At 44.0% G+C, this 17,349-nt stretch overlaps 1 protein-coding gene across 2 annotated transcripts in view; it reads left to right on the forward strand.

The window, feature by feature from the left end:
* The window catches only part of LOC146204601 (uncharacterized), a 36,808-nt gene extending 20,460 nt beyond the window's left edge, over positions 1-16,348 (forward strand). For both annotated transcript variants that reach the window (XM_084589288.1, XM_084589289.1), the window contains exon 8: positions 14,672-16,348. In XM_084589288.1, coding sequence (XP_084445414.1) covers positions 14,672-14,785 — 114 coding nt within the window. In that variant the 3' untranslated portion in view covers positions 14,786-16,348. The remainder of the gene's footprint in view (positions 1-14,671) is intronic.
* The last annotated feature ends 1,001 nt before the right edge of the window (positions 16,349-17,349 follow it).

A 17,349-nucleotide genomic window follows, 5' to 3' on the forward strand; every position in this document is an offset into this window, starting at 1 on the left:
CACTTTCTTCGGTTTGGACATATACTTTCTGCTGCACATTTCAACTTCATTTCCTTTGCTGTGGTATATACATCCCTGTACGATGTGCACACGCCTGTGCAAATTGTTCTTCTGCACCTAGAAATAGTGACCTGCCTTTTGTTCTGAACTCTCCTTTTGCTGTGCATGTGACTACTGTGCCATAGTTCATTGTTGTGCCCCAATCTGTAAGTCTTGTTCTAAAAAGACTCCCAGCTTTTCCTTTCACCAATTCTTGAGTGCTGGACAATTTGTTCCAAATAATTTAGCTGTACTTTATGGGAGTGAGTGGGGGAGAGTTTATACCCGATTTTGGCTGTTCAGCAAGATTTTGATACACAATCACAGCCAGAGGCTGTAAGAATGACTCAGGGCTGGCACTCCTATGATCTCCTATGACCCCAAGTATACTGCGGTAAAAATTACCATTGGGCCTCTGAGTGCTTCTCAAATTTAGAGCGTTTAATTGGTGAGGATGAAGAACGCAAATACAGTAAACCCTCGTTAACACAAACTCTCATATCTCGAAAAAATTGGTCGAAAATTTTCTACACCGCGCCTTCACCCCCCATAGGTGCTATTTATTAGCTCCCATTTATCTCGAAGCGTTTTTCGGGCGTAATGCGAATATTTCAAAATTTTGACCGGAAGGACCGAAGGCAAAGGTTATTACCGAAAGGTGATAGGGGGCTCCGAGCGAGTGCTTTGTTTCTATACTAAGTGTCGAACGCGGTCACGTTCGAAGAGTGAAAACAAAATTCTCGCGGGCGCAGCCGTTTTTCCGCCTTGGGAGCAGTCACGTGAGCACCGCTCGTGCGCGGGGGCTGATGTCTCTTATCGTGCAGTCGGTTCAGCGTGGTTCGGTCAGCTGCCCTTCGCACATGCATACCGGCAAGAGCGATTTAGTGATTATGTGGTTTTGTTTCGTCGTGCTATTATTTTTGTTGTGTATGTGGTGTTTGTAACGCTTGCTTCGTAACAAGTTGAATGCAGCGGCAGCGACCGACGGCTTATGCGATGCGTTTAGCAACTCGAAGATGCTTTTGTCGGGCCGAATGCCAATGCAAAGCAGGCAAGCATTACCCAGTTCTTCCTTCCAAAATAATAAAATTCAGTTTTTCCTGAGAATTCTTTTGCGTTTATTACAAAAGCTCCCCTTGTGCAGTGGAGCGGCCACGGGCGCGATGGGCCGAGGGCCACCAAAGCATTTTAGCTCGTCGCTGTCACGCTCAAATTCTGGGTTTTAAGAAAATTTCAAGAATCACCTGGCAGCAGCTTGCGAGGCAGCCAATTGCAGAAGGCTTTGAGGTACTCAATTTCTGTCCTGGCTTTTTTTTTTTTTTTTTTTTTTTTTTTTTTTTTTTTTTTGAGCGAAGTTTGTTTTCCTAGTCAGATTTGAGCGAACAACCTGCAGATCCTCACTTCGTCTGATCCATGCATATATGAGCGCATCGAGGGAATTCAGTAAATGCTGGGCAAGGTAGAAAGGAGAATAAAGAGGCTAGTGTGGCTAGATATCGTTAATTTTCGAAAGGAGCACGAGAAAGTCACTGCTTGCAATGCAAGTATGCATCGCAGTGTAGCAGCCCACTGCTGCACTGCGACCTTTTTTTTTTTTTTAAACGCGATGCGTTACAAAAATTTTAATCAGTGCTATTTTATTTCAAGCTGTGTGGTGTTAGAAACGGGATATAGCATAACTGCACTCCCCTTGACTGAACGACGACGGGCTGGTAACAAAGGAACACTGAAACCGTGCCTCTCTGTCGCAGTCCCGTCGCTCCGTGCGGTGTGCACCAGCGGCAACGACAGGCATTGGCGGCGGCGGCGGCACACAACAGATCGCCAGGGATTATCGCCAGAAATTTTCAGCATTTTGCTTAACTTGAAACTCCGTTTATCCCGAAATTTTCCCGGATTTTACAACTTCAAGTTAACGAGGGTTTACTGTATCACAGTTAAGTGAATGCATAGAGTATGTATATTGGCCAACCTCAAATCTTTTTTTCCAGTTTGCTGCGCACCAAAAGTGCCATTCTAGAGTAAACATGCCATTGTGCTTTGCACGAGAGTGGCCGTTCTGCCAGTGGAGGACGAGTTAGGACAAGTAGCGTCACACCGCCACGATTTCGGAGAGGCAGCAGACAGGAAACACCCCTTGTGTGCAGGCTGTAAAGAGCACGCCGCCGCTACTCAAGTCCGGCCATACATAAACGTGGAGTTTCAGAAAAATCACCTTTTATTTTTTTTTACATGCTGTTTTGGTGCATCCAGTTCCAAGAAGCTTCCATAGATGGTGCCAGCTGCTCCAACAACGAAGCAAAAAATTGCATAGTGAGTGGGTTGCATTGTAGCCATCCTAAAGCTAAACTATTGGCAGAGTGACCCAGTTACTGATTCTCCACCAGTGTAGCTTTCCTTCATTGCCAGGAAAAGTTGTTGCTGAGTATAGGCCTTTTCGCGACCCTTGGAGAAAGCAAATTGACTGGGTTGTTAAGGTGGGCAGCCGTCAACTGTTTCCTGTGCTATGAGACAGCCCAATGTCCAGTGCCCTTCACTCCTTTGTGGAAGTATGTATAGAAAGTGTTGTTTGGCTGTAGTCCCTAGAAGTACCCCATAGTTTGGAAACAAGGTGGAGCCTTTTATCTGCAGAGGCACGTAAAGTGCCGCAGCAGTGTTTCAAAATTTACGGTCTCTCCTTGCCCTTAGCTTCAGCACATTGAACACTGAATTTGGCATATTTATTTAGTTATTTATTTATTTGCAGCATTCTTTCAGACACGGTTGGTCTTGGATGATAGGGCAAAAGGCAGATGCTCTCTGCCTGATATATATACAGGGTGTCAAACTAACTTTAGCCAAGGGTTAAAAAATGGAAAGTTTGAGATAGGCCAGAGAAACCACCTGTATACAGCTGCCAGCCATCTGGCGCACCATATGCAATTTTTGTTTTGCAAATAACTAATTAGTAATTAAGATAATTTTTCTAATTTTGCAAATAACTAATTAGTAATTAAGATAATTTTTCTAATTTACTAACTATTGCCTTTAGACAACAAATGTGATTTGCAGAGTTGGAGACTACCTTCTGAAACCCCCATTCCATCTATTTCCGATAAAAAAAGCCTCACGTGTACCGTTTTTTCAAGCCTTAGAGAATGCCCACCAAATACAAAAAATATCACGTGACTGGCGCATTCGTGCGCCACAATTGTGGTGCTCTCAGTCGGGGCCTGAGTGAACGAAAGCAGCTGCGGCGTCGGCTCCACAACCCCGTTGAGCGGCAGGCCAATATGTCTGCGGTGGTTCTTCATCCGCTTCACGCAGTCGGCGCGCGTGACGATGCAAGTCGCAACGAGCTCACCGCGCTGGCTGCAACCAATGCCAACATATCAGCCTGCTGCTGGGACTGGGCTGTCGAGTCACGGCCGCAGCTGATTTCGTTCACTCGGGCCACGAATGAGAGCATCACAATCGTGGCGCACGAATGCGCCAGTCACATGGTACTTTTTGCATTTCGCAGGCTTTCTTTATCCGAAATAGATGGAATGGGAGTTTTAGAAGATTCTCGCCAACTCTGCAAATCACATCTGTTGTCTAAAGGCAATAGTTAGTAAATTAGAAAAATTATCGTAATTACTAATCAGTTAATTGCAAAACAAAACAATTCCTATGGTGCGTCAGATGGCTGGCAGCTGTACACAGGTGGTTTCTCTGGCCTATCTCAACTGCTTCATTTTTTATCCCTTGGCTAAAGTTAGCTTGGACACCCTGTACATATTATTTTTTCCCTGTTTAAACTCGAAAGTCCAACCCTGTGCCTAGCATATCATATATGATATGATGTATATTTCTTGTCCTTTGAATAGTTATGATTGGCAAGAAAGCAAGTCATGCACTATCTAGCAGCCTGCGGTGACAGTCACCTGAAGAGTTTCTTCAGGCATGTTTTTCACTGAAAAATGTTGACAGTGTAGTACATTTTCCAAATTGAATAGGTAAAAAAGTATTTGCTCTAATTTGAGGTAGCACTGTAAAAAAAATTTATTAGGTGATGAAATAGTTCTCTGTCATTCTGCCATAGCATCTGTGATACTTAAGTGTTCAGATTGCATTCTAAGAGGAGTATTTGATTTCGTATTGTGTATAATGCAGCAAAAAGCTATGGGTAAATCTGCTACTGTGTGGTGCTCTATAACTAGCAGCAGAAAAAGAAAGGTTTAACATACTTTTTTTTTGCATTCCGAAGATTATGGGCTGTGTGTAAAGAAGCGGGGCTGGTGCTCGAGCTGTGTGGTCTTCGCCTGTCCACGCGCCTGGCTGGTCTCGTTGATCGGCGACTGCTATTACGGCTTCTTCGGTTCTCAAGCCTTGTAGGAATAAACCCCCTCTTTACATTTGATGGAGGTGTCGGGTGAGATCCATCCTCTCGTCCTCGAACTCTGCAGCCGCACGTTATCACCTCCTCCTGCAATGTCTGAAAATGTCAACCACCAAGCCGTAGAAGTTGGTTCGGCCTTCATTTGTCCCAGCTCCCTCTGCCAGTGAGGCTTCGCCATCTTCAGCGGCACTGACGACCATGATGTTGAGGATTGGCTCACATCTTATGAGCAGATGAGCGCTTACAACAAATGGGACGTGTAAACCAAGCTAAACAACGCGATTTTCTGCCTCACCTCACAACAGATCTATGGTTTCGGAACCATGAAGCCGACATTTCATCATGGTCCATGTTCAAAGCTAGCTTCTTTGAAGTTTTCGGCCATCCAGCAGTGCTGAACAGCACTTGCGTGCATGGTTTCAGGTGGTTGGCAAGAATTTTACCAGTAATATCGAGAACTTTGTCGACTTGTACAAGCACATGAACGCGCAGATGTCGGAGGCCGAGAAGATCACGCACATTCTGAACGGAATCGATGACTACGCCTTCAGATGTTGCTGGCGCGAGACCTGTGCACTGTAGCAGAAGTGATAACACTGTTCAGGACAGGTGGCTGAAGCTCTTCCTTCTACTCCTCAATTTGTGCCTGTTGTGGCCCCATTGACATATGGAGCCGTTGCTGCCCATCCACCACCTACATATGCTCCGCCTCGACCACCTGTATACGTTCAGCCGCCTCCTGGCCCTGCTTGAGAACCCGCACAGTTTATTTGACCGCTTGCCCAACTGGCAAACTCCTGGTGCACTACTGACAATCATCCAATGTGCTACTTCTGCGGCTTCCCAGGTTATGTGATTCGGAACTGCCGTCGACGCATTAGCATCTCTCGTCCGCCTCCTGACATTTCCTGCTACTGGAACAAGCACCAGTACTCTCATCCTGCTGAGCCGCCTCAAAGCCATCCACTGTCTCCTGAGCACATCGCTTCTGGTCACCGTTCACCTTTTCCGCATCGGCGTTTCATTCCTCCGATGTGACGCCGTCCTTCGCCAACCTAAGAGGAAGACTAGGTGCCGCAGTTCCTGAGGCGAGAACTGCACTCTCTTCGAAATATGAAAGGCCTCGATTATCTGCAGCTAATTTAATTGAAGTTTTTGTAGAGGGGTGTTTTTGTGATGGTGTTTGTCGACACCGATGCTGCAGTCTCTATGATGGATGCAGCGCCTTGCCGCTCTGAGGAAAGTAAGGATGCCCCTTTCTGACCTGTCGTTATAAACTGCTAGTGCGCACCTCATTCAGCCGTCAACGTGTACTGGTCAAGTACTCACCCAGAACATTTTGTATACAATCGAGTTCATTGTTTTGCCGTCATGTTCACATGTGGACATCTTGGGCTGGGGTTGCCTATTGCTTCACGACAGCTCAACTAGCGCTCTCTGTGCTGCCCAATACCTTGCCAGACACTGAGCTTTTCGATGCCTCGGTCTCTGCCAAAGTTCTTGTCACTGACAGTACTGAAATTTCTGCGTACTCATCTGTGATTGTGTCTCTCTCCTGTGATTCGGTTCGTAATGCAAGTGTCATCTTCACACCTTCTGATATTTTTCTTCGCCACTACTGTTTACCTCTGCCTTATGCCCTGCTCACTATATTTGCTGGCCTCACCTCATTATGGGTCTCGAACCCATTTTCAAGCCCCTTCGCTTTGCACCGCGGTGAATGCATCGGTATCGTGCTGCTCTTCATTTCGGTTTTCATCACCGACAGTGCCAGAGGGTCACCTCTGTTCGACATGAACGCACTCAGCCCACCTACTCCTGCGACTGCTACGTTTTCGCTAGATCTCTTTCTTTGCTCAATTGATGCCTCACTTTCTTCACCTCAGCGAAACCAGCTTCTTGCGCTCCTTGAAGAGTTCCATGCCTCCTTCGATTGCCACCAACCTGTTTTGGGGCGCACGTCAACTTTCGAGCACCACATTGACACTGGTGCCCATGCTCCTCTGTTTTAGCATCTATGTCGCGCTTCCGCCACTGAACGCCAAGTTATTGAAGAACAGGTGGACACAATGCTTCAAAGTGGAGTTATTCAGCCCTCCTATAGCTCATGGGCCTCACCGGTAGTACTCATGAAAAAGGATGGCTCCGTCAGGTTTTGCGTGGATTACCGTCATATTAACAAGATCAAGCGAAAAGACATCTACCCTCTCCCCCACATTGATGACGCACTGGACTGCCTTTTCATCACTCGACTTGCGCTCTGGCAGCTGAGGATCGAGCCAAAACCACATTTGTGGCCCCTGACAGCCTTTATGAGTTCACCGTCATGCCTTTTGGCCTATGCAACGCTCTGGTCACATTCGAGCGAATGATAGACACAGTTTTACGTGGCCTCAGGTGGAAAATGTGCCTGTACTATTTGGACGATATCGTAATCTTTTCGTCAGATTTTGAGACGTATCTATGTCACCCGAAGCATGTTTTGACATGCCTCACAAATGCTGGTCTGCAGTTGAACTTAAGAAAATGCACTTTTGCTGCCCATGAACTCACAGTTTTAGCCATGTTGTGTCCAAGGACAATGTATGCCCTGATCCCGCCAAACTTTGTGTTGTGACTTTGTTTCCGAAGCCAAGGGCTCTTTGGCCAAAGATGCTCTTGCGCCATAAAAAATCAGTCCATCATCATCATCACTAAGGAACTACGAAGTTTCCTAGGGCTTTGCTCTTATTTTAGGCGGTTCATTTGCAATTTCGCATCAGTTGCTGCCCCTTTGACTGCACTACTCGGCAGTGACACCGCTTTCACCACTTGGTCACCTGCATGCGACGACGCCCGCAACACCCTGTGGTGTCTCCTCACAACCCCTCCCATTTTGCGTCATTTCGACCCGGCAGCTCCGACAAAAGTCCACACGAAAGCCAGTGGTACTGGTCTCGGAGCAGTGCTTGCCCAGCGCAAAGGAATATGTCATTGCGTATGCCAGCCGCACACTTACCAAAGCCGAGAAGAACTACTCTGTAACAGAAAAAGAATGCCTCACCATTGTATGGGCCGTCACCAAGTTTCGCCCTTACAGGTACGGCCGTCCTTTCGAGGTTGTTACGGACCATCATTCCTTTTGTTGGCTTTCTTCATTAAAGGATCCTTCTGGCAGCTTGGCACGATGGGCGCTGCAGTTCTAGGAATATGACATCCACGTCTTTTACTGGTCGGGCCGCAAGCATCAGCACGCCGATGCCTTGTCACGCTCCTCGCTACCAGCAAAAATAGCCAGCCTCTGTGAAATCGAGACTCCTGTACAGTCTCCTGCCATCAGGGACATGCCTTCTGAGCAGTGCAAGAATTCTTGGATTAGGTCTCTTAACTTTCTCGCCGACCCCTCGGCGGTTACATCATCACACACCCTGCGGCATCAAGCTTCACATTTTGACATCCGTGAAAACCTGCTTTTTTGTTGCAGTTATCATTCTGATGGACGAAAATGGCTCCTCGTCATTCCACGACACCTATGGGCCTACATTTGCTCATATTTTCACACCAACATGCAATGCGGTCAGGCGGGTCTTTTCAAGACGTACACGCGCCTGCGCCTCCGATATTTCTGGTGTGGCATGTACAACTTTGTTTTGAAGTATGTACTCTCGTGCCTCGACTGCCAACACCGCAAGACGCCCACTCACCGCACTTCTGGAGATCCTTTCTTCCTATCGCTCCCCTCTGTATTTCCCCTCGCTATCTTCTCCCTATCCTCTTTTGTTTCCTGCCGGCCACCGCTCAGGTGCTTCAGATTTTTTATAGCAATTGTCACAGCCGTCAACACTCCTTTCCTTCATTTTGATTAGTTAGTAATAAACTACTATCACCGCCACTACTTCTGGAGATTTGCAGCCACTACCTTGTCGTGCGCGCCTCGCCCTTTCAACCATGTTGGCATTGATTTATCAGTCATCTCCCATACACGGCATCTGGCAAATGATGGGTTATTATTGCCATAGATAATTTGACGCAGTATGCTGAAACCACCACTCTCCTTGTGGCATCCTTTTTTCTGCGGCGGTTCATCCTAGACATAGCGCCCCTCGTGAGCTGCTCAGCAACCGAGGCTGCGTCTTCTTGTCCGATGTCATTAAAGCTCTGCTCCGAGAATGCAATGTAATTCATCGGACTTGAGGGTGATATCAGAATCAGCCTGCCAGAACCGTTTGAATTCTCATTACCCCTACAACACGCAGGCATGTAGGGGAATAATGTAGCAGGCAAAAGAAGCTTCCGCAGTTACTTTCACAATTAAACTAGGGTTAACCAGAGCTAAACTAAGGCTAATTTTTTTATTCGTTTAGCATACCTGCATACCAAGCACATTCATTGCGCAGCAAAGACAAAAAACAGCAACAAGCTCATGGGGAAAAGCAGGGGACATTCAGACATCAAATCACCTATATCAGTCTACTCTAAGCCGATCCTGAAAGTGTCTACCAGATAAATGAAAGTGATCTGCGCAAAGAAACTCTGGAATAGAAGCAGTCAACCAGGAAACCAAGAGTATAGTCCCATTGGCACCGCTGCTGGCTTTTGATGACTTCTTGACACAACGGACGACTTGCTTCTTTGCATAGTGAAAGGAATGTGCCGTATGCTTCCCACCTATATCGAGATAAATGTTTATACCTTATACTTAGCTAAGCAATGGTACTTTGGGACACAGAGGCATCAAATGTGTTGTTTTTTTATACCGTATTTATACCATATTTTTGCGATTCTAAGCACCCACCCTAACTTCACAAAAACATTTTGGAAAAAAGCTTGCATGTGAATCTAAACACCCGCTTTTTTATGGGGAAAGGAGCATAGACAAGGCTGCCAGCGCACTTGCTCACTCAAACAAGCTGGAGCCGTTGGAGACCCGAGGTGTGGCACAATCTCCAGTTTGTTGTGTTGGTGCGTTCCGACACTACACGGCAGCTGACAGCGCAAGAAGGCAAAAGCCGGCCAAAAGTGATCCCGTTTACTCTACCAGCGTGTTGTCACGGGGACCTGGAATCGGCAGCAGTTTGGCGGTGCTTGGCAAGTTTCGTAGGCATGCATTGCTTTGTTTAGTACATACTGTATGGCATCTGTAACGAAAGTCTGAATAAGTTTGAAAAGGGCGGTCATAGCTTGATCTTGCATTTGCAGGAGATGTTTGCCTAGTTTGTTTATGAAATAAATTGTTATTTCTTGCTCCCGTCTCGTCATATAGACGTGGAAATAAGAATGAGGGGTTAGAGTTTTTGAATCTAAGCAACCTCCCTCACTTACAACACCATGATGGTGAAAAAAAGGGTTACTTAGAATCGAGTAAATATAGGGTTTTCCTGAAAACTACCCTATCTTCTATCATATCATACCATACCATACCATTTCCTGTCCTTTCATCGCAGTTGGAGCTCACTGTGAATTTATTGACCAAAAAGTAAGAATTCATGTGGTAAGGTGTGATGCCCAGATTCATGAATTAGCATCATACCATTTGCGCAACATACTTATTGCGAAAGCAATACTATGCCAAGTTTCGGCCTGTCGCGTATTCCGTAGCTGCAGTCACGAATGACCTTGAACAGCCGCGAAGAAGAAAAAGAGGAAGAAGAAAAATGCTCGGTCACCCACAGCTAATGCTTTCGCTCAATTTCGGTTCAGCAGCGTTGAATCCTCATTTTTTGCTTCTACTGTATATGGAGCTTACATCAAAAGTATACTGTCACATGTTCTCATCAAAAATTTTTGGCATCACTGTGAGGAAGTTTTGCGAAATAAAAAAGGAAGGTACGAATATGCTACTATCAGCCAGCATTTTCTGTCATCTTCTATGAGAAAAATAGCAAGATATTTGTTGCATAAGAAATTATCCACCCTCCCTGAGCATAAGAGTTGGTTTAAAATGTTCAGGTTGACCTTGCACACTACTCAGATTAGCTGTGCAATCAACCAAATTCTAATTGTTAGAAATTGCCAAACTTGCTTATCTCGAAAGATTTAGCAGTGCTAACAAATTCCTGACATTGGGTTTTGAATGTGGACTCATAAGCTAGCATACTATGTAAGCAATAATCTTTTTTTTTTACTCTTTTGTAATTTTGTCATTGATATGAATAGATAGGTGAACGTACAATAATAGTGTTGTTAACTCTTTCTTTACTACACAAAAACAGACAATTTTGAGGTCGCGTGTGGAAAAACTTAGTCCTCTATCAATTTCTTTTTTTCTGAATTTTTGCGCATCATATTCTAGATATAATCACGGACAATTTTCCATGGTTCTGCAGCAAAGGCTAGACATGAAAGGGAAGGCGACGGGGACTTGTACCCGTGCCATATGGGGAGTGGCTTTTTGGGCTAGGGGCGCGGTGGTCTGAAGGGAGAGAGGATGTCATGTCACTAGTGCCGAGGTAGGCCATGCCGGAAGGAAGGGGACAAAGGCCTGTCTGCAAGTTTAATAGAGCTCTTTTTAACGCTGTGAGAAAAAAGTGGTATGTATTACTTACGAGGAGAAATTCACTGCATATTAGCCATATTCAGTCAGAAAATAAAATAAAAAATTTAGACTAAATGTTTTATGTGCTATTATGTTGGAAACCAATATTCAGGGTCACAGTACTCTTCATGCTAAATTTATTTTATCAATAAAAGGGGAAGGTTATTCGCTTGTGTGAAGCCCTTTATGCTATCGGGAACCCTGGCTGCAGTTTGCTCCGTGATGCCAGCACTCTGTTTTTGACAGTACGCGCAGCCGCATTCGCGAAATGCATGGCTGACTGTGGAGCCTGCGCGGGAGCGTGTGCCAGGCGCCGTCGTGCATGTACACAGAAAAGGAGGAGGAACAGTCTCATAGAGACATAAGGAAAGCTGCACACTTTGCCAATAGGGCTTCTCATTTTTGCATTTTTCGGTTTCTCGGCTGAGGTTGGAAATGTTTTTTATCGGTGCTTTCAAAAGCAAGAAATTATGATTAACTTGTAGACTGTCGGCACTGCGCACCGCTTCAGGTCCTGAAAAACAAGCCGCGAACATTGTTTCACAGAGCGCTTGTTCGCAGGCTCCGAGACATAAGACATGAAAAAGGGTTCATGAACACAGTGTTCGTTCACGCACCTGTCCTTGCCTCCTCTCTGTGGATTGTTAGTGTTTGTGCTGATCTTAGGAAAACAACAACAGTTAGTTTGAGGTACCCAAAATGGCACCTTGTGTTGTTAAGAGTAATGCGGACGCCCTGATGTCTCTGTCTCTGCTATTTAGAGGAAGGAAGGGTGCAGTCTCCTTGTGGATAATCATTGATACGCGTGTACCCAGCGACAAGTGCGCTGGGTGCCATTCGGAGAGTTTCCCTTCCCTTTGTGACCATTCACTTGGAAAGCGCCAACTCAAACCTTTGATGACTGACATTTTAGGCAACCTCCTCAATAAGGTCAACAAAACTAAACGTTGCTTCCACAGTGAACCATCCGCTTCAGCAGGGTGATGACTACACAGGATGCTGCCGGCGCCACGGTGCCTGTCGTTGGTGCGTTTTGGACATGTTCCCTACAAAGGCACAATACATACCACCTTACCCTTTGGTTCATACCGACAGCGGCCAGATGAAGTTAGTTTGCTGCTGCTGTCCGAAGTCAATGACCTATCTATCTTTAGATGAATGATGAGTGGTTTCTAAATGGATCATTGCCCAGAAGCCGAGGCATGCTATTTTTGTGGCAGTTTTTTTCCATGAGACAAACAGGGGAAGGGCCTGACATCTTTCGATGCAAGAGAGGACAGTTCTCCTCAGAAACCTTTGTCTTCTTAGTTCTACAGCTACTCTGTGCAATCCCTAGTTCAGTTATTTGCTCGAGCGAGTGCGCAGTGTTCGTGCTCTGGAAGCAGGATCGCATATGAGAATACAATGATTGACACACCTGTTAAAGGCTGACTCGGTTCCAATGATGGCCACTATGTTGCTGTCAAGGACAAACAGCGATGTGAGATATTGTGGTGGGGACAGCGGTCATAAAGCCAATTTAATAAAATTGACAGACAACCATCCGTCATTCTATTGTTTACCACACAAGTTATGCGAAAAAGTGTGCCGTAATTCAATCATTGTAGTTTTTCTGCCTCTTCTTGGAACGCGACGGCGACCAGAACTCGGCAAGAGGAGGAGAGCAACAACCACGCGCGCACACTTAAAATGCACTCAAATGCAGTGCAGAGCAGATGACGCGGCCGCGCTGCGCGGAGGTTTTGCCAGAGTCCCCACGAAGAGCGCTGGCACACGAAGCGGCGCAGCGCCCGCTGGCCAAAGTTGTCTCCTCTGTACTTTGTAATGCAGTGTCATAATGCACCTCGAACCGTCTCGAAGAAAACTTTTACTGTATGCATTACACCGTTGGTGTCACGGAAACGTTCACAATGTGATTGGTACTGTACCTTCAAAGAGGTTCAGAAAGCAGTATATCTTAGCAGCGGTAAAAAAAAACTTATTGAAAGGACCTGTCAATAGTCTAAGCTGAGTGGAAAAGTCATCTCTGTCAGGACTAAAATCAGATGAATAAACATCATCTTTACTCACAAAACTGTGGCTTGCATATAAAGCTTAGTTGACCGTTTCCGAATTGTAAGAACACCGCCATTGTTGTGCAGGGTTGCTATGAGACTATGACGCTAACTTGGATACCGTGCTTGCCATGATAGCTCTGCATTCATAGGTTTCAAGAGAAGTTTGAATGCACTCTCTCATATGGCTGAAAAAAAAAGTAATCTAAGGTGAAAGCAGATTTTTGGAGCATACTGGATGGTATTGATGGGGAAGGAGGGGACCAAATGGTACAGAACGGGCCATTTCCTACCACCCTTCAAATTGAACTATTTGAATATGTACAGTAAGAAAAGGGTTAAACTGCATGCATCATGGAAAAGTCCCAAGGTTTTTCCTTAACAGTTGTAAATGCTGAATTAGTCTTACGGAGCGCTTTATTACTGGACTCAAATGGCCACATCTTAAAATATGAATAATTTACGTACAAGAACAGTTTGCAACATACTGCAAGTTGCTCTGACAATAACTAGCACAATAGTGAATTGTATGTATGAGACACCTTGGCATCAGTGAGCTCCTGTTTAAGACCCTATTTTTATCATGAGCCAATTCATGCAAAAATAAATTATAGTTATGTTGCAAAATATTTACTCTGTCTTATTGACTACATCAGCTTAGCATGAATGCCTTGTGCTGTTAGCCTTTGTTAGGTATAAGATCACAAAAAAGGGGAATTTTTTTTTTTTTTTTCATCTTGGTTTGTTATAAACAGCATCATAAAGGTTTATCATAAACATGATAAACCTAAATCATGATGTTCAAGGCACTAAATGGGTTACTGCAGTGTAATTCCAAACAGTAACGAACATATTTTCACTCTTTGATTGTATTAATTTGTATCAGAGTGGGCGTGTGCTCTGTAATATTCTGAGGTAGAAAGTAATTGTGTGTAATATGCGGAATATAGCTCAGTCACTCGCCTAGTGCTAGTTATCTCATCAGAATGTTCCGGGCTATGTGTATCTTAAAACGTTTGGTATTAGTATGCTGCAGAAGCAGTTCTGTTCATTGAAAAGCTTTTTTTTTTTTTTTTTTTTTTTCATTTATGTTTGACTTCTCCCAAATACCTGACAATATATTATAATTTTCCATCCCAAATAAAAATTGCATTCAGAGGGGGGGTGGGGAGGCAAAAATCATTTACATTTTGGTCATTTTAGGGCTTTTTTAATAAATGACACTTTGATAAATGTAGCATTTGTGTCCAGATGTTTTTGTTTTTGCATAGCTGTGATAAACATTTGAACTTGCCTGCTCTCAAATCTGGGCATCAGCCACAAAATTTCATTTCTCCTGCTACAAACTGCAAATTCTGCTACAATAGGCTAGTTAATAGTTTCACCACTGCAGTTATCACTGGCTTTTTTTCATGGTTGTTTCTTATTCTTTGTCTAGTAAGGGACAGCATATTTGTAGAACTTAATGGTGCATGGATTGGTTTTTCAGAGATAAGTGTTGGTTAAGGCAAGGTTAATAAACCTGAAGCATTTACATTTGACTTTACAGCTGTATGCAAAGAGTTCAGCAGATTTGGAAAGGGTTTAAAGGCATTTACAAACTAGGCTACTTTTGATAGATATGGGATTTAATCATGGCCATAGCCAGTTTAATTGAAGCATCAGTCGTTTCTTTGTTCTGAAACATTCACTTTATTTGTGCAGTATGTGAAAGGCTGGTACAGACTTCTGCGGCAAGATCTTGGAATGCATCGACACTTTGCAGCACGGTGCTCAAGAGGATCATTCACTAGGGTCAAGCCTTGTCTTTCTGGCTGAATAGTCGGCAGCTTATGAAATTTCCCGCCAACCTGTTGCTACAAATCACTCAGTCTGCTCATGCACTCAAGTGATGAGTGCATTGAACCCATAGCAGTTTAAAAAAAAATGCTGTAAACTATGCTGGGTCCTTATCACTTTTTAATAGTGCAATATGTTGATTCAAGGAACTGGAGAAAAAAAAAGAACTTTACTGCAGCTGTGTTTTACGTGCTCAAGAGGAGAGGTGCATAAATTTAGTAATGATCTGCTGGGGTGGGGAGCAGTGGAATGTGCTGAAGCCAAAAGCTTTAACCTGTGAATCGATAGCGTTAAAGAGTTGCTATGGTCACTGCGGAGTCACCTGGTGTACCCTTTTGCAGGTATCGACATGAGTGTTGCCATCACATGCTGCTTTTTAACTCAGTCGAGCGAACGTGCCTTGGTGGCATAGGGGTAGCATGTCTGGCTGGCAACCTAAGGGTCAGGAGTTTGATTCCACTGTTTGACACCCAATTTCGTTTTATTAATGGCTCCTGATATTGCAAATCTACCCATCAGGATTTTCCAGTCATGCTGACACTAGGTTTACCTCCAATATCAATCGTGTTAAAAGAGTGCTTTTATGCAGCTGGATGCCTAGAAGCCTTAACTAAAGTTTTGTTCTCAAGTTATTAGGATTAAATGTTGGTATTATGAAGACATATAACCTATACTGAGCTAAGAAGCATGTGGTAGGTTACACCAAAGTGCTCGTGTATTGAAGTGTACTTTGCTGAAAAATCATTATAGCTAATGATTGTTATTGTGCCTTGTGTAATGAGTCTTTTTCTGCTCTTTTGCACAAGAACTACAGTGCTAAGCTCAGGCCATTTAAAGAGGGGGAAAAGGAAATTGACGCAGCCTTCTGTTGTTCTCCTCGCAGTTTGTTTAACACTAAAAAGTCCTAACACGTCAAGTATTGAAGCTTGAATGGGCAGTTATATGGTTGTGAGTTTAATTTACCTCAACTTTATGTTGTACTCAATTTCGTTGCCATTTCTTAAGAAAATGTTACTGGATAGTACTTGTATATTATCGCCCTTGTTACTGTCTTATTTTGTTGGCTTTGTATTGATCCCTTGTTGCATATCATATTTTCTGAGTAATAACAAAAGGGAAAGCACAATCAATATTACTTCATAATGAATGTTGTTGGCACGATTTTTAGTGCAGCGTTTCTTGTTGAGTACATCAGAAATAAAGTTGCTCTAAGCGTGTTCCTTACATGGTTTTTGTGGCTGAGTGTACTGCTTTTGATTAATAGCATAAAGCAATTCTTTTTCTCGTGTATACAATCAAAGTTGGTATTTTTACTATGCCTTGACATAAGTTTAAAACATGCTTTGCCAGATTGCTGTAACAACCCACGAGAACTCTTCTTCAAGACTGTGATAAAACTCTGCTTATTGTAAACAGAACTTGTTTCGAATGTTGAACTGCTAACTTTTGTGTGTATCTGGAGGCACGGCAAATTATGTGACTGGATCATACTCTTGATTTCTTTTTATGGCATGCAATATTTCTGAATAAAGCATAGAATGATCTGAATGTATGTGTTGAACAGCAAGGTTGCATCATCCACTGGTGAACCCTGATTGTTTAACTAAAACGTTGGTGTTTTGAGCTTCAGAGAACAGTTTCTTACTGTCAACTCTGGGACAGTGGCTCTCAAAATGGAACAAAGAACTGTGGGGTTCCACAAAACCGTTTAGTTTTTTTTTTTTTTTTTTTTTTATGTTTTCTTTGCTCCTACCCTGTCCGGGGTGGAACAGTGGTTACGGTGTTCGACTACTGTTCCTAAGGATGCGGGATCGAATCCCAGCCTCGGCGGCCACTTTTCGATGAAGGTGAAAAGCAGGGCGTCCATGTGCTGTGCGATGTCAGTGCACGTTAAAGAACCCTGGGTGGTCGAAATTTCCGGAGTCCTCCACTATGGCGTCTCTCATAGCCTGAGTTGCTTTGGGACGTTAAACCCCACAAACCACAAACCAAACTGTTTTCTTTGTTTCTAAAGCACTTCCATTCATCTGGCTCTCAGGCACACTTTTCTTTTACCAGCTTTATTTTTGGACTGCCTATACTATATTTCCTCATAGCAGTCTGCTTCACTCTGAAGCCAGTCATTGTTTTATAATGTAGCCATTTTACCAAGGAGTTATATGCTTGCAGTGCCTGCTCTTTTTTTTTTTTTTTTTTGACATGCATGCTTGACAAGATGGAATGGAAGCGAGGGCACACATGGAAACCTCATTGAAAGTCAATGGGGTTTCAAAAGCTAAAACAGAGTCTCTACTCTAAGATTATGCATTGATTGGGGTTTTTTACAAGCCAGAGTAAGGTTGTAAGCAAAGGGGCCACCTGTTAAGGTGAATTTGAAGAGTTGAAGCGGTCAATGACCTTTTATTTTTTATATATAGAATGCAAAGGAATCTCATCAGCACATTCATTTTAACTTGGTGTAGAATGGCTGATCCTATAACAATCCACCATGCAACCATCAAAGGTGGCGACATATTTGATAGCTTTGTGATACTGTCTTGACT

Source organism: Amblyomma maculatum, chromosome 1, assembly GCF_055883805.1.
Source record: "Amblyomma maculatum isolate TAMU_Amacu chromosome 1, ASM5588380v1, whole genome shotgun sequence".
Taxonomy (NCBI): Eukaryota; Metazoa; Arthropoda; class Arachnida; order Ixodida; family Ixodidae; genus Amblyomma; species Amblyomma maculatum.